This window comes from Cupressus sempervirens, chromosome 5 (genome assembly GCF_028749045.1).
Source record: "Cupressus sempervirens isolate cs-2001-9-10 chromosome 5, ASM2874904v1, whole genome shotgun sequence".
Classification (NCBI taxonomy): domain Eukaryota; kingdom Viridiplantae; phylum Streptophyta; class Pinopsida; order Cupressales; family Cupressaceae; genus Cupressus; species Cupressus sempervirens.
This window is the reverse complement of record NC_143122.1, coordinates 596,074,594-596,098,347: the sequence shown is the minus strand read 5'-3', so window position 1 is coordinate 596,098,347 and position 23,754 is coordinate 596,074,594. Positions and strand designations below refer to the sequence as shown.

At 36.9% G+C, this 23,754-nt stretch overlaps 1 protein-coding gene across 2 annotated transcripts in view; it reads right to left on the bottom strand.

Moving 5' to 3' along the window:
• The window catches only part of LOC149557334 (prolyl 4-hydroxylase 1-like), a 249,672-nt gene extending 226,141 nt beyond the window's left edge, over window positions 1-23,531 (bottom strand). Inside the window, exon 1 of one of the 2 annotated variants that reach the window (XM_089832005.1) lies at window positions 23,066-23,531. In XM_089832005.1, coding sequence (XP_089688131.1) covers window positions 23,066-23,132 — 67 coding nt within the window. In that variant the 5' untranslated portion in view covers window positions 23,133-23,531. The remainder of the gene's footprint in view (window positions 1-23,065) is intronic. The other variant, XM_089832006.1, reaches the window with a different exon arrangement.
• Window positions 23,532-23,754: the final 223 nt, after the last annotated feature.

Sequence of the window (23,754 nt, the reverse complement as noted above, 5' to 3'; positions counted from 1 at the left end):
TTCAAAAGCACCAAGTTTATTTTCTTAGGCACGTGTTTAACTCATTATATTTAGCTTATTTTAAGGCTTTTATTCCATGCAAAAAAAATCAATTTCTAACAGCAATCCATTAAATATTACACCCACAAATAAGGGGAGAAAACAAATTTCATTAGAACTCCTGCAATTTTTTGAACATTCATGATAAATTTCAATAGATCCTATAATTATGAAATACATGGTCCTGGGAACTTTTCCCATCCCTTTGTTCAAAAGTCCAGGAAGTGCTCTATTCTCACACTTCCAATATAAAAAAATTCCCTGGATCCCAAATGCTACAGAAATAATATAGTACAACATGGTCTACATAAGAGGAGGTAAAATATGGGACCTCTGATAACAAGAGCTAAAAGCATACTGCACCCCACAAAAAGCACTCAAAAAATTGACTCCATTGACATTTATGGCTGACGTCAAGTATTTGATTCTTTGTATATCAACTTGTAGGAAAAAAGGTAAGAAGCAAGCAGCAACCTCTAAGTTGCCATTGAGTTACCAAAACTCTGGCACAAGAATCTCATTCTCCTATGTCAGCAAAACTAAGTAAGGCATTGGAGGGTCGGTTAGATCCTTTGCCTCAGTTCTCGGGCCTCAGTTCATATTAAAGCCAAATAAGTCACTGTAATGTCCCCTTCCTAATTTACCTAGAATTTGCCCTAAAATCACAATTGCAACATATAAGGATTGGGGTTACATCTTACCAATCAAATCTATGTAATTATGCATCCCAAGATTTGAACCCTGCAACAATAAACAATATATACATATACACACACATATATATAATCAAGTAGGGTTAGGCAAACCACATCATATTCATAGATTATCAATAATGCTACACAAAAACATTAGAATTTGAAGGAAAAGACATGATGGATCTGCTCAAAGCCATTTCTACACCAAGTCCAAGAGGGATGCAAAAACATATACAAGCCATCAAGTGAGATGGCTGAGGTAGTTCAACTCTAGAGATGGGGTAATGGTTTTTAGTTGTTTTCTTGTTCAAAGTCCTATAAACTATGTACATCATCATTCTTTTTTACTAGCACCACAAAAGAGGCAAAAGGGCTACAACTTGGCTGAATGTGACCCATTTCAAGAAGCTCTCTAATGGATTTCTCAATCTACTCTTTGAACTTCGCGGGGTGCTATAAAGTGTGGCAATTACAACCTTAGCCCATTCCTCAAGTTCTATGGTATGTTCAAAGCCTCACTTTGGGGGGGGGGGGGGGGGGGCGCTTCATGATGGGATATTGCCAGATACCTTCTAGTGTTTCTTCAAGATAGGTTGAATATCAATGTGGATGGCTTTGCCTTGGTGAGAAGAGTTGTCAAGAATTATGCATTGTGCAGCCCATTCTCCTTGTCCTATCTAAAAAATTATTTCCATCCTCTTGGAACATGGTTACTCTTGCGGATCCGTCAAATAGCCCTCATGAAAGGACTTCTTACCTATTTAAGTTCAAAAAAAAATCCAAATTGGGAAGTCTAGGATGAAGTGTCCCAAAGAGTGCACCCATGGGGTTTTCATTGGTATCTCCCTCCCAACTTGACAAAGCAAAGAACTTCTTGGATTGTATGCCTCCCTAAGGTGATGTTTGGTTGTAGAATTTCTCTAGTACACAAGGTGGTGGACTTGACAGCCAAGGCTACAATAAAGCCCCTAAATTCCTTTGTTTCCAATTTCATATTTCCAGCCAAATTCTCCTAGATAAAGTTGTGGGTCTCTTTCACTATATGCAATGCCTATTACCTTTCATCCTCTTAGAATAGTTTTAATTCAAAAATGGTGGTGCTTGGATGCCTTTGTTAGTGCAACTACGATTTTGTGTTCTTCATCACACTTCCTCTTTTTGTTTGTTTTTTATTTATTTTTGTGCCATTTTTTTTCTAAGGATCGATTGTAGATGTAACAACACTGCCTTTGTGTTTGGTATGTGTGTTTCAAATGTAACATCCTCTTAGATTTATATATAGAGAATAGGCCATGAATAGGCATGTCCCTTCATAAGACATGTCTATTCATTTCATAGATAATTAATATAACAACAAACTTAATCATATATATATATATAAAATCTCACATAACAATAACCTTATATCTCTAATATAAAGAACACATATATATAAATTATATCTTATATATAATAGGTTTATCTGATAGAAGTTATCAAACATCAACAGTCCCTCTTAGCTTAGAAGGATAGCCACATAAGAATAATCTAATATTTCTAATAACAATTCTAAGGATATCTCATAAGATTTCCACCATTTGATATCGCATTCGATATCTTGAGTATTGGTCTTCCAAATTATCAACACATGATATTCACCAAGTACCCAATTAAGGTTTGATATCACATCTAATATCAAGAGTATTAGCCTCCCAGAATATCAATGACATTTGCCAAGTACTCATAATAACGTCTGATATCACATTTGATATCAAGAATATTGGCCTCCTAGAATATCAATAATATTCACCAAATACTCAAAATTAGGTTTGATATCACATCTGAATATCAATGATATTCACCAAATACTCTTTGAGTAATGGCCTTCCAGAATGTTGAGATGCAAGACATTCACTATATACTCAATTTGTTTGATCTCATAATTCAAGTTATTGTACGATCATCACCTTACAGTAACCTTTACAAATACAAGTGACATCATTTGGATGTCTATCACTTCCTCATGATATAAACAGGGGCACACCCATTAAAATCACATAGTCACAAGGTATATTCATGAATCACAATCCTCTTGACTACTACTATTTATTGATCACTAGAGAATCCATCTAATACTCTCTGAATCAATAAGTATGAGATCACCAAAGGTTGACTGAATCACATTCTATGTCTACTCCCTCTCTTTCAAGGTTGCCTCTAATGAAATGTCAGGCTCCCTTTGAATCTCAATCTCCCTCTTCCTACAATAACATTCTCAGAGGAAAAGATCAAGGCACATAACTCTTATAGTATGTAATGAAATATAAAAATAAGAGAGACTAACATAATGCTCAAGAATAATTTTGCATAATGATATAGGATCATTTCAATGTAATAAAGATAAAGATCTAATTTAATTATATACTTTGAATATATATGTATATATATATATATATATGTATATATATGTATATATATATATATATATATATATATATATATATATATATAATCTTCTAAGTATATATCTTTATTTTATTATCAAATTTAATTATGTTTTTCATATTTTAAATGCCTATCATTAACATATGCATATTGCAAGGGAGTTGGAATATAAATATAGAAAAATTATAGTATATTACCAACTTACTTGTATAGAATCGATTGATTGGTATATTTACAACTTAAAAAACTTAGACCAATATAATAACAATAATATATGTAATATTTGGAATAAACTTACCTCTGCTTACCTTGAAGGTGAGTCCCCTTCTCGTTCACATGGCACATGAATTGTGGACAAGCGAGTTAGATGTTTAAATCATGAGTTCCATAAATTTCTTTGCATCATCTTTTGCCCTATTTATTATTCCTTTGCAGGTCTGGATTGACACTTCATTAAATTTTATTTTCATTCGCTAGTCCTTTGAGATGTCTTAATGCAATTTAATAGATTAACCTTAGAAATCTTTCAAAGTTTGTGGCGCTTCTTTTAAAAACCTTAGAGCTTGGTCCTACCACCTTCCTTCTATGTTTTCTTTCCAATTGAACCTACAGTCAAAGGTTCACCCAATGCATTGTCTTATCAATGCTTTATATCATTTATATATTTGAACTTGCTTTGCTCTTCAAAATGGTATCTCTGCCATAATGCATATATATGTGTGTGTGTGTGTGTGTGTGTGCAAACTTCAAGTAATGAAAGTGTTCCCCGATACGTACAGACCTAGTGTGATTTTCCTTATGTTCGCAGGGAGGTGCTCATGGAAGGGCAAGTACTTTGGAATAGTTTATTTTCTTCCCTGTGCTTAATATCCCCTCACAAGGGGTATTGGAAAGTATTTAAAATAATAATGCGATGGGTCAAATCAAAATGATTCAACATTTTCTAATTTCTTAATTCTTAAATTCATTTTTTGCATTTAGCCCCTTATACGATGATTACTCTTGTTCTGATGTGGGCTATTAAATTCTAACTTCCTCTATCAACAATAATTAAGCCCTATAATCATGCCTTCATTCTACTCACGTAATGCAATACCCTTATCGTTGTCATCCATTTTCTCCCACTTGTGCAAATGAGATAATAGTTTTTCTTCACAATGCTTGAAAACCAAGGTTGCATGGGTACTCGTACCCACACCCCTGGTACTCGTACCCACGTACCCAAGTACCGGGTACACGTATCCCACGTACCGGGTACTCGGTGGAGAGCATCATAGCTAAGGACCTTGATTAAGATTCTGATTTTTTTTTTTGGTTTTTTGTTTTTGTATTGGCTTGTTGTTTATCAAACTTAATTCAATACCAAATCAGTTTGAAACTTTGATACTCATTAAAAAAAAACTTTATCACTGTTCAAGTTAAAAGTTTATCATTTGCAATATGTCATTGTCATATGGTTTAGGATCTTCTTGTTCATGTTTGAAGTCTGCCTTCTTTGTTATGCATCTAAGCATTTATCATGTATTATTATTTCAAACATATAGCAAATCTGAAACTGAAAACAGTACATTACATTTGCAAACTTCATCACTGTTCTTGTTTTGAAAAACCATTGTCATGACTCATAAAATCAGATTTTTTATAAATATAAAAGTGTAATTTTTAAGTAAGTTTGACATACCCAAGTACCTCCGTCCCCAATAATGAAAAATACTTTAAACATTCAGCAATAGCATATATATATATATTTGACTTATGGCTTATATTTTCAAATTTCTTGTTTTGAATGCTCAATGTCATGACTCATGACAAATATTTTGATTTTTATATTTTCTATAAAATATTAATTATATAGAAAAAATTAGGCTTACACACGTACCCCCGTCCCCTATTTTGAAAAATATGCGTACCCGTACCCACTCCCGTACCCGTTCCCGTTCCCGTACCCACGTACCCATGCAACCTTGTTGAAAACATTACTGACCAATCTATAAGCTTCTATAGAGGGGATACATTCTAGATTACGAGCAGCCTATAATATAGATGTGAGCATCACCTAGATCCAATGGGTGCTAAGTGTTCCATTTATTCTCATGAGAGATGGATTCCTATTGAATCACTACTCATGAAACATGGGTCAACGAGTTTGACTCAAAATCACACAATTAAATCTTTGATAGCAATATCACAATTTGACTTACTGTGGAAATTATCTCCTACTTATCAATTGATGAGCTTAAGGGGCTTTCTAATGAATGGTTCATAAGGCACAACACTTGGTGAAGGTTTTGCAAATAGGGTTGCAAGCTTTGGGTTTAACTATGGAGGAAACTCAGCGCGCTCAGGCTGGAGTAGTACTGGGATGGGTGACCTCCTAGGAAGTCTCGGTGCTTCACCCCTGTGGGCATCACCTAGATCCAATGAGTGCTAAGTGTTCCATTTATTCTCATGAGAGATGAATTCCTGTTGAATCACTACTCATGAAACATGGTTCAACGAGTTTGACTCAAAATCACACAGTTAAATCTTGATAGCAATATCACAATTTGACTTACTATGGAAATTATCTCCTACTTATCAATTGATGAGCTTAAGGGGCTTTCTAATGAATGGTTCATAAGGCACAACACTTGGTGAAGGTTTTGCAAATGGGGTTGCAAGCTTTGGGTTTAACTATGGAGGAAACTCTATAGTTAAGTGCGCTCAGGCTGGAGTAGTACTAGGATGGGTGACCTCCCGGGAAGTCTCGGTGCTTCACCCCTGTGAGCATCACCTAGATCCAATGAGTGCTAAGTGTTCCATTTATTCTCATGAGAGATGGATTCCTGTTGAATCACTACTCATGAAACATGGGTCAACGAGTTTGACTCAAAATCACACGATTAAATCTTGATAGCAATATCACAATAGATGTGATGGGTTGGGATATTTCATCCATCTCTTCAAAGCATGAAATCATAAGACTCTCCGTAGCAACTGAAATCTCAGTATCATGATCTTTCTTGATTGGACCAAGAAGTGATGAAACATATCGTGGACCAAATTTGCAATTCAAGATCTAAGAGGAGGTTACTTTGAAATTTTCACAATTCTCCAAAATTGTAGATCTCCTACTAAAAGGGTCACTACTAAAGTCATCAAGACTCTGAAAGCTGTCAACTATCAAATGCAATATCACTATCATGGTATTATCATCATACAGTGCTTTAGGAGCCGAAATTGTTAAGACCTCATTGAGACATGATGCAACTGCCAACCTTTTCTCCTTGTCATGGTGTCTCAAAAGCCTAGGTTGACTTAAGGCCTCCTTAATTGGCGAGAGGATTCTCTGTACAAATCTTGAAGGTAATTGGTTCACCTTACACAAACATACATCTAATGGAAGATCAAAACCCTCGTTGAGCTCTTAGCCAATCTTTTGTAGTGCCTTCAACCACCACTCTCCATTGCTGTTCGACGCCATAGTGTGATCCATATAACAAAATCTCTCAATTATTCTAACAGGCTAGCAAGATCACCAGCTCTAATACCACTGTAATGTTCCATAGGCAAACTCATCCTGAAAGCGATCTCGGCCCGAACGCAATCTCGGCCTGAGCACAATCTCGGCCCGAAGGAAATCTCGTCCCAAAGGGGATCTTTGTTTGAAGGCAATCTCAATTCGAAGGGAACCTCAATTCGAAGGGGATCTTGATCAAAAGGAAATCTCTATCCAAAAGGGGAAATCAATCCGAACGAGAAACTAGGTCCAAAGGGGACCTCAATCCAAAGGAGGACTTGTTTCAAAGGGGATCTCGACCCGAAGGGAAACTCAATCCGAAGGGGATCTCGATCTAAAGAGGATCTCAACCTGAAGGTAATAACTTCCCAAAGGGGATCTCAACCGAAAGGAAAATGCTTTGATACCACTGTAATGCTCAGTAGGTGAACTCAACCTAAAAGTGATCTCAGCCCGAAGGCAATCTTGGCCCAAAAGGAATCTTGTCTTGAAGGGTATCTCTATTCGAAGGCAATCTCAATCTAAAGGGAACCTCAATCCGAAGGGGATCTTGATCCGAAGGGAATCTCAGTCCAAAGGGGAAATTGATCTGAAGGGGAAACTCGGTCCAAAGGGGGCCTCGATCCGAAGGAGGACTCGATCCGAAGGGGATCTCAACCCAAAGCGGATTTCAACCTGAAGGTAATGACTTCTCGAAGGGGATCTTGACCCGAAGGCAATTGCTTTGATACCATTGTAATGTCCCCAAACTCAGCACACTAGTTGGATGCCAAAGTGTTACCAATCAAAGTGCAACTCTGATGTCGAATAAAGACAATGTTGAGCTTCGTTGTACGATGTAAGGTTATCTGAGTATACCGTACGATAAGCAAGGTAAAAGTTGGCTGTATGATGAAAGTTATCCGTACGGTGGAGGTAGATGGGGGGTTTCCGCACACTGTACGATGGGCAATGATGTAGGGAATGACAAGGGTCGTATGGTGAAGGTGAGTAGAAGGTCGCACAATGCAGAGTGAAGTCGTACGGTAGACAAATAGGTCGTATAGTGAGGGAGGACTTGGGTCGTACGATAGGATGACGTGCTTTTGACTTGGATGTTGTACAGTTGAGTGTAGTGTGCAACTGGTACAATAGATGAGGTCGTACAGACAATACGCCAATAGTTAGATTTTGGTGCAAACACAAAGAATTGTTAACAAAGATTGAATTGCCCAAACATAGAGAGATAGTCAATTTAGACACAATTATTCCTCCAATTTGCAAATATGGTGGTGCTCCGATTTGCCAGATCTGAGCAAAGTATTACAATGACGATATAAGGTGAGGGTTGAATCCCACTGGAAAGGAAAAGCCAAGTATGGAAGATCTTCCATTTCCGAAATGGCAAACAATACAAAATTCTAACTGGAATTACAGTACAAAGAAAATAATCCAAATCGCATGACAACTACTACGTACATGTCATATGCTTAAATACCTTTTAGAGGAACTCCCAAGGGTTTACAAAGATAGCCAATGGCAACACCTACGGAAATAATTAAAATAAAAATGGGTCTGAGATACACTATCAATCGGAACCACAAATACAAATATTATTAAATTGGGCCCCATATTAATTAATGAAAGTAACTAATTAAAGTTTCTTTTATTATATTATTTAAATTCTGGGACCAATTAATTTAATTTAATTATTACATTAAAATTTGAGGACATGACAACCAAAGGCCCAAAACCAGCATTAGGAAACAATTTCATACCAACACCTGCATTTTCAGCATATACGACTCTACATAAACTAATAAACACCAAGATACATTACGAATCCTCAGCCAGCGAGAGGATTGAGATTCAAGGAGTAGTTGAAAAAACTATCGTGAGTGGTAATTGTCAAATAAAATGCAAACCAAGCAAACTCAATTGTTTTAAGGGTGGGATTAAAACAACGTTAAAAGAATGTTTGAAAAGTCAACAACGACCAAAGTCACTTCTCATTCGCTCTACGTTTCGTTTGAGCTTGATTTAATTTGTCCCTAGTTGCTGCAAAATCACCATGAAGTCATCCAGGGTTCTTTCAAGCGAATTTCCATCGAATTTATCAGTGGTCAGATTTGCATCAAATTTGAACCGAATTCAAATTTGTAACGAATTGACTCCCAAATTTCAGGCTAAAGGGACAAATATGGTAACTTAGGCTCTTATCATTAGGCTCGTGGATATCCTGATAGGGAGGAAGCAATGCAGCAAGGTATAGTACATTTATGAGGAATGGTACTTAGGATCTTGTTTTGCATCCTTGGAGGACAACATCATGGAGTTGCAAATCCAACTGAGCCTCTAAGTAATTAATAATTACAACACATAACTTAAAGATTGGAGTTTTCTTTTTCTTTTTGTTTCAAAAAGAAGGGATCAAGAACAGTAAGACCTTTGCTCCTACCAAAATAATCATCATCAATGTTGTTTTCTCCCTTTGTGTATCCCTAAGTGAGAAATTCATCAAATGGACGTGAAGGGTGTTTTTCTTCACAAGGGCATGTAAGAGGATATTTTCAAGGAGCAACCACTAGATTTCAGCAAGCTAGCAATGTTCCATTTGTTTGCAAACTTACAAAGCCTTTGTATGAGCTCAAGCAAGCTCCTAGGACTTGGTATGAGAAAATCCATCAACTTTCATCTCTGCAAATTTTGTCTGATGTGAGGATGACAATGATCTCTACATTTGTCATCATGATACGCATATTAAAACATATGTGCTTTATCATTTATGTTGATGACATGGTCATCAAAAGAGACTTGCTTGCTCTCATTCAAACCTAAAGGCAAACTAAACAATTCCTTCAAAATAACAGATACAAGTCAAATGGATTTCTTCTTATCAATCAAAATCTCTTAGACTACAATCTGGAATTTTTATCTCTCAGCTACAGTATGCCTTGCATCTTCATTGGCAGTTTGATCTTCACACCTTACACTCAATAGCCAATAAGAACTAAATATTAGGCTTCTCCAATGCCTAAAACAGCTTTAATTGATCTCACCATCTATAAGCCTTTGGTAATGAATCGCATCTACCTCACTCACTTGGCATAATGTTTCCTTTGGTGTCAATTTATTCTTGAGTTTCGTGGAGACACCTTGTGTCTGTCAACTTTAGGCAGCTAAGCATATCCTTCAATAGGTCAAGGGTAAACTTTAGTTTGGTGATTTAATATGCAACAGCAGTACTCCTTTTCTTTCAAGATTATTTGATGACAACTATGCAAAGGGTTTTGATTGCCAAAAGAGCACCAATGACTTGATTTCTTTTCTTGGGTTTGGCCCTATTTGCTTGTCTCCTGACTTAGCATCAAGGTTGACTGCTACAATACGAAGGAGGTAGCATGTCAACTCATGTGGGTTCAAAATCTTCTTTTGCAAGTTGATTTTCCTCAAACAAACCCCCACAATTGTCCACAATGATAGCTTAAGTCCATACTGTTATCATGTAATACTGCTATTTTACTGTTGCACTATATTACCAAGTCACTGTCATTGCCACCCATGAACTTCAAAAGCTTTTACAAATAATCTAATTGTGATGAACTTTACATGACGTTAACATTTCTGTTTCAAAAGTCCCTCTAACCAGATTTAATAGGTGAAACACAGGGACATGTTTCCAACCTCAAACCCCACCATTCTAGAGACAATATCCCCAAGATGTGGGAAAGAGAACCCCCCCTTGTCCCACCGCTGTCACCACATCATCCAGCGATAAAGGGAAGGCACACCATCCACAGTACATCTTGTGGATGACTACACGTCCCTCTACTATCCTGGGGTTTGTGCATCCCCTCTAGTTGGACAGCACAAAAAGTAAATTACTTTCAAAAATATTTTAAAAACAAAATTTAGGGTTCCATTTGAACCCTAATTTATGATGGGTTCCATCTAGGCCTCTCCAAGCTTCACTTTTACTCACAACTTTATTTCTCATTGTTTGCTACAGCACATAGAGAAGAGTGAAAAGGAGAGAAAAGAGTGATGGAGAAGTGAAGAAGGAGCGAAAAGAAGCAAGAAGATGAAGAGGAAGATTCTACATCTTCTTGAAGAGATTTTTCAAGCACAAGATAGGGATTTTGTTTGTTTTAGTTCCTAATTTTCATTTGTTTTTGTTGTATCTACTTATTTCATTTTCTAAATCAGACTTGATGTTGAATCTTGAGTGCAAAATGAAGAATCATTCCAATGTTACATAACATTGGAATGATTCTTCATTGTGCCCTCAAGATTCTAAAATTTCAAATTCCGTTTTCAAGTTTGAAATTTATTTGGCCGGCTCTTCTGTTTGTATGCTCAGTCCCATAAACCGTTTTGGTTTTTCGTGGACATTAATATTATTCTCTTATTTTATCTTATAGAAAGTAGAGTTTTAGTTTTTCAAAGTAGGCTGAAACTAGGTGCTTATTGAATGCATTTTTATTTTGTGAAGAGCAATGTCAATATGAGCTCTCAGCCATGATATGAATGAGGATGAGATGGAAATTCATTCTAGTGGTTGAAGTGTATTAGAATATGAGCCTCAGCATGAGGCTGAGGAGAGTGAGCATGAATCGATGACCACAAGCTTGGATAAGACCTATTCCAATGATGGAGAAGATGCAGGCATGTTGGGTGGAGTCTAGATGCAGCATAGTTATGATTGGTTGTACGAACATTAGGCACTGTCCAACCTCAGCATGAGGCTGAGGAGAGTGCACATGAATTGAGGACCATGATCTTGGATAAGACCTATTCCAATGATGGAGAAGATGAAGGCATGTTGGTTGGAATCTAGATGCAGCATAGTTATGGTTGGTTGTACGAACATTAGGCACCATCCACTCATCAACATCATCGTTACATGTGCAGAAGACCCATATTTTCTCAGTCCCATAAACCGTTTTGGTTTTTCGTGGACATTAATATTAGTATCTTATCTTATCTTATCTTATAGAAAGTAGAGTTTTAGTTTTTCAAAGTAGGCTGAAACTATGTGCTTATTGAATGCATTTTTATTTTGTGAAGAGCAGTGTCAATAGCTCTCAGCCATGATATGAATGAGGATGAGATGGAAATTCATTCTAGTGGTTGAAGTGTATTAGAATATGAAACTCAGCATGAGGCTGAGGAGAGTGAGCATGAATCGACAACCACAATCTTGGACAAGACCTATTCCAATGATGGAGAAGATGGACGCATGTTGGGTGGAGTCTCGATGCAGCATAGTTATGATTGGTTGTACGAACATTAGGCATTGTCCAACCTCAGCATGAGGCTGACGAGAGTGCACATGAATTGAGGACCGTGATCTTGGATAAGACCTATTCCAATGATGGAGAAGATGAAGGCATGTTGATTGGAATCTAGATGCAGCATAGTTATGGTTGGTTGTACGAACATTAGGCACCGTCCACTCATCAACATCATCGTTACATGTGCAGAAGGCCCATATTTTCTCTAGGCCATTGATTGTACAGGGCATTAAAAGATACTGATTTTCAATTAGAGGTCCTTAGGATGCTATTGAGGAGGTTTGGCCACAAAATTAGGTCCAAAAAGTGACAGATGTAGCAGATGTGTTACGTTCCCTCTCCCAACGAGGATCTAATAAATATATCATAATATTAAACTATGATGACATGAAATACCAATTAATAATAATTATAAAGTGATTAATAATGAATAATAAATATAATATATAATATGATTGAGATCAACAAACAGATAAGTTCAAATAAAAGGTTTGAGCTTACCTATCAACAAACATAATTGATATTATAAAATTAAATATTAAAGAAATAAATAATAATTAAAATATTAATGAATAAATTAATAATGGACTATAATATAATATAATTTCGAATTAATTAAGATAGAAAGAATTAAGAGAAGACAAAAAGTTGAGATTGCTATTATTAAGGATTTTTATAACTTGACGGAACATGAATTGTATATAAGTTAGGGAGAAGGATATGAATTAGTTATCAAAACTTTACAACATAGTTTCAATAGTAATGGCACCGTAATATGAAAAAACGAAAATATCACTTTTAGGGCATTAACGTCACATCGCAATAATCCACCAAACAATGCTCTCAATGATAACAATTTCCATGTAGAAGGAGATAATTATGGTATATCTGGTCGATGAATTCTTCAAACCAAGTGCAATCAACCTTGTAGAATGATCGGGCCAGAATGATCAGGCCAAAAGCTATCAAGCATTGTCCAAACTAAGAACTAATGCACACAAGTACGATGACAATTGGAATTCATCCATTAACCATCACAAAATAATCAGCATTATCAATATCAACTGATTAGAATACTCGTCAATATTGTGAAAGATTAAGCCAATACAATTACTAGTTATAGACTAATCGATGTCTTAGGAAAGGCACTATTATGACTAATCAAGACAAAACCATTAACAATCAATAACAACAATCTATTACATTGAGAAGATGACGATTAAGAGGACTGATTATAAGGATCAGATTGGCTATGTATACTGTGATTAGCGAAGGAAGGATTAACAAATTGAATAAGGACCATCGCGGCAATAATTAGTTAGCAATAATAATCCATCAAGACAAATGTACATTAGTGATTATGAGAGACAGCAGCATTTGACTAACCACTCAACTATTGATAGGAAAAGGATTTGTATTATTGTGGCATTGATTTGACTAAACCAATAACTAGGGATGGCACAAGGATAATAATCTAACAAGTGTTATTAATGGTAAGTGACAGCAATTGCATAACTAAGTCAATAAGTCAAAAGTTACATTTATTAGTAAAAGAAGTGTCTAATTGCAGATGAAGAGGGTCTGTTACTTCTTATTATAAGATATACGAAGGCATTTATATCATCGAATCCAATTGATTAGACTGAGGAGAGAATGGCCGGCTATGATAAAAGAGATTAATATAGAACGTCAAAGTCTAGATTGATATAATGCATAAAATATCATATCACTACTCACAGTGACAAACACTAATTAGACCAGATTCTGACTTATTCCACTACACCCTATGTAAAATTGGCTATTCGAAGACTTACCTTATGTAATGTCCCCATTTTTTAGTAGGTTTTTGTAGTTGGCTAGGTCAGTTCACAATTGCAACCCCCGTGAGTTGGCAGTAGGATTTGAGGGTCTCAGTTATGTGGTTATAGGGTGTGTTTTGGCTCCATTTGAGGGACTTACTATTTATAGTAAGTCAAATTGTTCATTCTAATGAGCTCAATTGAGTTAGAGGAGTTGGGTGATGCTCTTGGTTTTTATTTCAAGCTTCCGATTTGGGCTCCAAGAATCTTGGAGGGAGCGTCTATTTATAGTAAGTCACCTCGCTAGGTTCATTCATCGTCTTTCATCATCAGGATCACTTTAGTGTTGTGATTTCGATTCTAATGCTTCTTCAGTTGTTTTCGCAAGACGGGTGAATTGTTGTTATTATTCATCTAAATACGCTGAGCTTGCTATTTTTGTTGGTGTTGTTTGTTGGTCACTTCAGTATCATAGCACGTTGGAACCGAGATGAAAAGTTTTAAATCGTGGGAACAAGAAATAGTGGCCTTGCGTGTCAGAATTTTAAGTTATGGTGGAAAAGGTCATTTTCTGGAGCCAAAAGCAATTAATAAATTATATTAATGGCACTTTAGTATATTCTAGTGTTGTGTAGAGTAAACTTCTTAAGTGGAGCTCTTTTGGGAAACCGGTGTCATTTGGAGATTATAAATATGAGGACATTTGATGAGAAAAGCATCCAATTATTTGATTATCTTATTTTGCTCTTGTTGTCTTTGTGACATTTTTGAGTCTGAATTTTGTGCCCTTGCCGAAGTATAAGGGTTTGGGATCTATAGCTGAAGTATTGGAGATTTAATTCTGAGAATCCATAGCTGAGGTATTGTGGACTTTTGAGTTTTATTAGCGTCTCCTCTTTCTGTATTAACTATGGCTGAGGAGCATTTATACAATTGAATATTATAATTTCTCTATTGTTGGATGAGGGTTTAGTTCGTAGATTGGAGTTTGTTTTGGGCAGCATTTGTAAGGGTAGACTGTGAACGCCATATGAAATTGGACCAGGTGGCTTTCAATTTGACCTTGCAATTACATTCTACGACAAAGCCCAAGTTCTTAATTTGTAAAATTCAGTTTATATTACATAGTTTGAAAGTAAACAGGCTGGCTTCAAATTCTGATTTATAATCAGCCAACAATTAAGTTCCCTTTTCATTATATTGTTGTATGGTTTGTTAATGAATGAATTTAGAGGCTAGTGTGAATCATTTCAGAATTGTTTATTGGCGTTTGGTATTTATCTATGCACAACTTATAAGGCCAAAATTAAGTAAATTTGTGATCAATTTGCTGTACATGCTGATATTGTGTTTGAAAATTTAAGACATCATAAATTCAGTAGTAATTGGGCTGCTTGCCAAGTGTTGTCAAAATGTCAAACCATCAAAATGTGAAAGAAATTGATGCTTGATTTAGCTATAACCAAATAGGGTTATTACAATGGTATCAGAGCGGTTTCTTGCCATCTTGGTGGGTAGGAAAGTTATTTTATTTGCAGATTTGATGTTGCATTTGGAGTGACCAGCACTCTAGCATTTTCTAGCCATGGACAGACATAGGAGGACTGGCAATTCTAGAAGTCAATAGAGTAATGAGGAAATTAGCACAAAAATGAGTGCTTTGCAGGAGAGTATGGAGAAACTTAAGCTTCATCAACAGAGGTTGGCGGAGAGCTTGTCGAATCCAGAGACAGTTGAGAGGACAGCGAGGTATATGGTTTTCGCCTTTAGAAGGCCGACATCAAGGTTGCAGGGAAGGAAGCTTGAGCTTTTCCCGACAAGTGTCCATGATGCAGATGTACCTATATTTAGTACGTTATTCCTATCCGTAGTGATAATGATGGACTTATTTCATAGGGACATGTGGATGTGTTAGTGCCCGTGGTGGATAGCAGCACTGAGGTTCAACAGGTTGAGGCTCCCAGAGTAGTCGCTACAGTTAGTTCAGAGGCAGTTGATGATGTAGTTGTCACTAACTATTCAGACTCTCTCAAGGAGAGAGTTGTTATTGGAGACTTATATGTTAGCTATCATAGTGTTGCTCCAATGCAATAGGCAGTTGCTTCCTTAGGTGGGACCGAGGCACGTATGGAGTCACCCAACTGTGATGTTGGTGATTTGGGTGTTATAAAAGAGTTACTAGATGTGGGTTCATGTTCTAGTATTATTGATTCACAACTTGATGTTGAGTCATGTGTGCAAAGTCAAGTGTTAGTAGTTAAGGCTTTATTAGGAGATGAGGATGCAGATAGTATGGACAGGTCTGATGATACACTTGATGATGCTATGAGTTGCACCAGGTATGATATCCCTTGTCGGGTATCAGCTGATGACTTTGAGGAGGTTTTGGTCGGGTCCCAGGATCCGTGTTTACAGGATCAATCCTTTGAGGTGGAAGCTGAACATGTGGGGATATTGATATTGTGAGGGCTTCCATTTCTTCAGATGAGGAGTTGATTGAGGTACATAGTAGTTGTATCTTGGATGCAAAGTTGTGCAAGGTCAATAGCACACATGCAATGAGTGATCTTGTGGTGGGCAGCTCTGGTTCAGTTTCCTATCACAGTGCAATTAGTGAGATAGAAAGCTTGCATAGGAGGAAGGGGTTACAGAGGCATCATGTGACTTGTTAGCTGAAGTTGAGTGACAGTGACATTTCTTCAACTCTTGTGCATTATGATGCTATTTATCAAATGCTAGCTACATCTGATTTAGGTGCTCCTATGTTAGATGAGCACAGTGATAGTAGTCTTTCCCTAGTAGAGGTTCATATGCTTCGAGACCTCTTGAAGCATAGTTACTCTCATTTAGTTGCTGACAGGGATTACCTTCTAGAGTGGGGTAGCACCTATTATGAGATGTTGTTAGGGAAAGAGGAGGAGGTAGCTGAGCTTACCCAGGAGCTTGAGATGATTGTGGACTCTCTTCAGTATACTCAGTTGGCTCTTCAAGAGTCATAGTCACAGTTGGATGAGGTTATCATGGAGTTAGAGCGGGTAAAGTCGACACCAGCCCCAAACCCTGTTCAGTTACATATTGCGGTTGGTGGTGAGTTTGTTTCTACGATTGGGGATGAGGGATATGATGATGCAGCCGACACATCCATCCTGTATATGGGTGCAGTAGGTACAAAGGAGGTGAGAGCATTAGGGGAGACAAACTCTCATGGTGATTTGCTTCATTCTACCAAAAGAAAATCTATTTCTTCATTTCATACAATTGGTACCATTGGACAGATGGTAGTGCCACATTTTCAGTGGGATCAGTTGTAGGTTGCAAGGGAGCAGGTTAATGCTTCCACATATAATTTCTACTGCACACAGTCTTTCATGGAGTATCTTTTGGAGAGTTTGGATGTGCAATGGGATTCATACAGAGTGTCTGAGGGTACTCTCATCCGAGGCTCTTGTGTCATTCAGAGGTTGGTGGGAAAGATTGCAAAGACTATCTATTATGCTTCCCCAAAGGGATTTCAAGGTTGGGTTAGTTGAGAGGATTGCCTAGGATCCTACCCGATCAGTAGTTCAAAGTCAAAGACTAGAGCCATCTTTTGATTCCCAGACTGATACTAATGAGCCCTTAATGAAGATTGGGAGTTTATATCGACATTACACTATGAGGAGTGCTCATCACTTTTATTTTGACCCACAGGTAGGGGATTTGGTTTCATGTCGATGTGAGTTGGCTCCAGTTTCGTACCATCCATTATGGGATTGGTTGTTAACACCATCTTTTGCAAATGGGATTAATAGTTGCAAATTAGACCCCTTGCAATATATCCACACCCAAGCTAGTTTGGCAAAAGTTGGAGTTGGTGGTAGTGTTTTAGGTACCTATGGTTGTTACCATCACCACAGTGCACTTGGGTGTGAGTGTCAATTTGATGGGGACTCAGGTGTGGACAGAGTTGATATTTCAGTTGGATTGAGTTTCGATGGGTTGTTATCACCATTAGTGTCTACAGTCAATTTCCAAATGATTTTGTCATTGGTATCAGTTATTTGGGTGTTGATGCTATAGGAGTTGCTTGCACACTGCAGGGATAGTACACAGTTCTACCCTTGGGATTCGGGTGGATTGTGATGTTCATTTGGTCGGAGATTGCTTGGAGACAAGCAATCTTAGGGAGGGAGGACTGTAATGTCCCCATTTTTTAGCAGGTTTCTGCAGTTGGCTAGGTCAATTCACTATTGCAACCCTCATGAGCTGACAGTAGGATTTGAGGGTCTCAGTTATGTGGTTATAGGCTTTCCAATAGCCTATGGTGTATTTTGGCTCCATTTGACGGACTTACTATTTATAGTAAGTCAAATTGTTCGTTCCAATGAGCTCAATTGAGTTAGAGGAGTTGGGTGATGCTCTTGGTTTTTATTTCAGGCTTCCGGTTTGGGCTCCAAGAATCTTGGAGGGAGCGTCTATTTATAGTAAGTCACCTCGCCAAGTTCATTCATCATCTATCATCATCAGGATACTTTGGTGTTGTCAAATTTCGATTTTGATGCTTTTTCAATTGTTTTCACAAGACAGGTGAATTGTTATTATTATTCATCTAAATACATTGAGCTTGCTATTTTTGTTGGTGTTGTTTGTTGGTCACCTCAGTATCATAGCTCGTTGGAACCGAGATGAAAAGTTTTAAATCATGGGAATAAGAAACAATGGCCTTGCATGTCAGAATTTTAAGTTATGGTGGAAAAGGTCATTTTTTGGAGCCAAAAGCAATTAATAAATTATATTAATGGCACTTCAATATATTCTAATGTTGTGTAGAGTAAGCTTCTTAAGTGGAGTTCTTTTGGGAAACCAGTGCCATTTGGAGATTATAAATATGAGGACATTTGATGAGAAAAGCCTCCAATTATTTGATTATCTATCTTATTTTGCTCTTGTTGTCTTTGTGACATTTCAGAGTCTGAAGTTTGTGCCCTTGCTAAAGTATAAGGGTTTGGGATCTACAGCTGAAGTATTAGAATCCACAGCTGAAGTATTATAGATTTAATTTTGAGAATCCACAGCTGAGGTATTGTGGACTTTTGAGTTTTATTATCGTCTCCTCTTTCTGTACTAACTATGGCTGAGGAGCATTTATACAATTGAATATTATAATTTCTCTGTTGCTGGATGAGGGTTTAGTCCGTAGATTGGTGTTTGTTTTGGGCAGCATTTCTAAGGGTAGACTGTGAACGCCAGATTGAAATTGGACCAGGTGGCTTTCAGTTTGACTTTGCAATTACACTCTACGGCAAAGACCAGGTTCTTAATTTGTAAAATTCAATTTATATTACATAGTTTGAAAGTAAAGAGGCTAGCTTCAAATTCTGATTTATAATCAGTCAACAATTAAATTCCCTTTTCATTATATTGTTGTATGGTTTGTTGATGAATAAATTCAGAGGCTGGTGTGAATCATTTCAGAATTGTTTATTGGCATTTGATATTTATTTATGCAAAACTTATAAGGCCAAAATTAAGTAAATTTATGATCAGTTTGTTGTACATCCTAATATTGTGTTTGAAAATTTAAGACATCATAGATTCGGTAGTAATTGGGCTGCTTGTCAAGTGTTTGACAAAATGTCAAACCATCAAAATGTGAAAGAAATTGATGCTCGATTTAGCTATAACCAGACAGGGTTATTACACCTTATTGAAGGTCGGCATAGGAATATAACTATAATAGGCAACTATAAGCGGATTTCATCTTGCATATCATTTCTGCCACACCTAATACATAAGGGACGATAACAATCACTAAGTATAGATTTATCTACCAAAGTCAACTCATTAAGTTTGCATCTACTTGACTACATTTGAGCTAGTAAGGAGCATAGATATCAATCATTGTCATATCATTGACCTTATATTATCAATTCATGAGTTTACAGTGAAATCAATATTGTATTAACATTAGCAATATTGCAATTCATTATAAGAATAAGAAATTTCAAATAGTTGTCCCTTTATTCTAAGGTATCCACATCGGGGACATTACATATGTGCAGAGCTGCAGGAAAGCTTATTAGGCAACTTACAGACATATTTGGTGATGAACTCCATGTTGTGTGCATGCCATGAACAATGTACTCAAGCACGTGGGGAAGATTGACTAGAATAGAGAAGTGATCAATGATGCAAGCAATATTCAGATGTTTATCTGCAACCACCAGACTTTGCATACACTCAGTTGAGACCAAATATGCATCCTATTTCATTCTCTTTGAGAGAATGATTGAGTTGCAAAACGCATTTCAACTCATGGTTATGACTAAAAAGTATAACTTGTAGGTCAAGGGCACGACCAAAGGAAGAGAGTGAAGAATATAGTGAGGAGTGAGTTATTTTGGAGTGAAGCAAACTACATAGTCTCTATCCTTTCCTTGGTTTTCCAAGACATCAAATATGTGGATGGAGATGCACCTACCCTTGGAGAGGTGTATGAGTGCATCAAATCCTAAGATTGACTATATGAAAGCTGCATTCTACAATGCACAGATTCGGCCAATCACTCAACACAGATACGACAAGTTGAACACAATCTTGCATATGGCTTCTTATGAATTCAATACAAAGTGGTAGATGCCTAGGCCTAGTAGACTTACACTAATTAGGGATAAGGTGAAGGCAAGGTTCCTCAAGTGCATTGATAAGATGTATGATGATTGATGAATATAGGAACTATGGCAGAAGAGGACCGATTTTGTGTTAAAACTGTCATGGACAAAAACTAAAGACTACCACGCTAACCATCCATTTGCTATTTTAGGTTTCTTGTTCTTCAAATGTAGAGAGAAACTAGTCTACTTATAGCTTCATCCACTCTCTAAAGAAGAACAAACTTAACTCTAAGAGAGCAAAGAAGCCTATGGTTGTATATAGTGTGTTAACATCTCATTAATTGCAAAGCATATGTGTCCAAGGAGAGTCTAGCACAATGGGATGTAAAGCCACAGAAGCCATCACAAATGATGAGGATTGGGAAGTTGCAACTTCAGATGCAAGGATGATCGGTGTTAGCTTGGTGAAGCTTGACTGTGAGAAGTCCAGTAGTCCCAATGTTGAGGAGTCCGCCTTGGGGGATGATTAGAGGCCTCCCTTCACTACATTTTAACATTTTCTACTTGTTTTGATATCATGCAAATCAAAGTAATCATCTTTCTCATTTTTTGGAGAGATCTCCACTTCATTGATTTCATTTGTCAAATTGAAATTTTATTTAGTATTCATTGTTCATTGATGAAGCATTAATATTTGCAAATTTGCTATTTTACTAATTTGCCAAAGTTTCATTTCAAATTTAATTCTTATACATCTTTTCATAACAAGCATCTCAAGTACTATGTATGTATACTATATAGCAAAGTAACGAGAATCACCTTGATTCAGGCGATTTTGGTGATCTTGCAATCCGAGGAAGGTTGGACAATTTTTGCTGACTCCTCAAACCGGATCACTGATTTTTGAGGCAAAAATCACCCGAATTAGCGATTTTTGTCAAAAATCGCCAAAATTGGCCCCAAAAATTGTCAAGTTGGTAAAAAACAGCAAAAATCACCAATTGCTTTTACGTATTATGTTTCTGTTTATGTATGTTAGGCTTTAGCTTCTATTTGATGATATTATAGTATGTTTAAGTTATATTCAATAAAGGGTGCATGAAATAAGTTTTAAATCGTTAAAATATTTGAATTTCAAGGGTTTCTTCACCTTGCCGATTTGTAGCCGATTTATAGGCGATTCACCATTTGAGTAGGCCTTGTTGATTCCAATCTAATTCCAATTTTTGGTTCTTTGTTATATAGCACCCCCCTGCTCCAACCCTTTGTTGTCCCGAACTTGGGCCCTTTGTCCCCTCGTCCATGACAAGCGGTGGAACATTTGATTTAATAGGCTTACCCTGGCTTCCCTTTGTTTGTAGGCAAGCAATATCCTCATCACCTTATACGATGAGGTAGTACACCAATGCTCTTATTCTCTTTAGAAACATCATTTAATATTCCATTTCTATTGATCCAAAAGATCTTGAGTAATATTTGCGAGATGTTCTTTCAAGCTATCAATTGATATTATATTTTTTTCAGTTTTTGTGTTGTTTGTTTATTCCTTATCATCGTCAACCTTCTTGCTTGCTACTTCCATGCAATTCCACAACACAGCCATTCTATTAACAAGGATGATGTTTCAATCTAATTTTTATACCCCTTTGCATCCACTATTCACCTCCCCAATTTCAAATGCCTAGATAGATTTTTCACTCTTCACGCAATGTCCTAGAGTAATTTGAATTCCTCATTCCTTTTTAGTTGGAGATGAGAAACAAGTCCACAAACAGTTAGGACAGACAAATACCGAACCTTCATGGGCTAAGCTGCCGAGGTCTGAAGGCCAACTTTTTCTACAGAAACCACTCAATAACTGCACTCAACCGCAATCCTTAATCTCTTATGGGATACAAATATCCATACTTCTAAGTTTCCAGCAGGAGTCTCCTGGCAAGCTCTACATGAGCCGAACATCTTTAAAGTAAATAGTATTTATTTTAAATTTGAAACATCTTCCTCTGTTAATTAGTTTTAAAACTAATACAAAAATGCAAGAAGGTTATCGAACGAAGATGTGCAGTGGGTTGTGTAATGACAATGGGGAACACTCCTAAAAGAAGAACCCAAGTCCACATCCACCTACCACAGCAAGGGAGCACATAACTCCAAAAGGCATAAGGTAAGGTTGTGGTATAACCAATCCTGGATAAATATGAGTGTTGTACTAAAGTGATCCAGGCACTCCGCACAAAGCAATAACTGTGTCCCGTAACCTCGCCCAATACTCACCAACAAACAGAAACGACTGACTGCAGGACCCGTAATATTACCGTACATTTACCAAGTTTTGAAAAAAAGTTAAAAAAAAGACTGGAGCTTAATTTTCTCAAAAAACTATAAAAAAAGCTGAAAGAAATCAACACCAGAGGTCTAACAATTAATTGTTTCTCCCTAACAAAACCGAGCATCTTTATGGCAACCCATGATTCGTCGTCCCCCAATTTTCCAATTTATATCAATTGCCTCCAACTCTCTGCTTATTTCAGTCCATTCCCATTTAGGTTTCCAAGTCTTCATGCAAAGAACTCGCCTTTTCAAGTTTTGAACTGCCCATGTCATGTATTGCGTTGATTCCAATCTTGCTGACTACAATTGGAAAAATAATTAAAATCCATATTTTTGTAACATAAAAATGATCCCCTCAATGGCATATAATATTTTTGAAAGAAAAACAAGAGAAAGAAACGTCTGTACATACCAATCAACATACCAACAGTGACGAATGTAAGGAGGCCAAGAACCATTTTGGTCGCACCAATAGCCATTTTGCGGATGGAAGACACGAAGAATCACGCAGCAGAGATTTGAGCTTAAATTGACGAATTCATATAGTACTCACAAGCCCATGAAAGAAAAATGATTTGGGCAAGATTGCTTTCTTACGGGAAGAAGACTATCTTGCGCGCTAAAATGATTTGCGCGTGATTGCTTTCCTACGGGAAGAAGACTCTTCGCGCTTTCAACTCCCCGATTATAACGACCACGACAACTACAACTTTGTAGTCACCGAAAGCATCGGTATAACACATGAATTTCCTCATTTAAAATCTCGAAATTGTTTTGTCTTCTGGCCCTTTTACTTTCCATATCATTCGCGTCTGAATGAATTTCCCAAAATAGCGGAATGAGCACTTCAGCAAGAGCTATTTTATCTCTATGTTAATCTTATTTCACTTCTTCAACCACTTGCTATTTTGTTTCTTTGGTGTCTTTTTCCCTTCCATTAACTCTTATCAACCATCATTTTAGGCTGGTGATATTTATCCATATATCCATGTCTTTTTAAATAGCTTAGCAAGTGAATGATTGTTAAGGCTTCAATCTAATTAGGAGGATCTTGTAAGGAACAATAAATTTAACCTTGAGATTGATAGTAATGAGATTTTT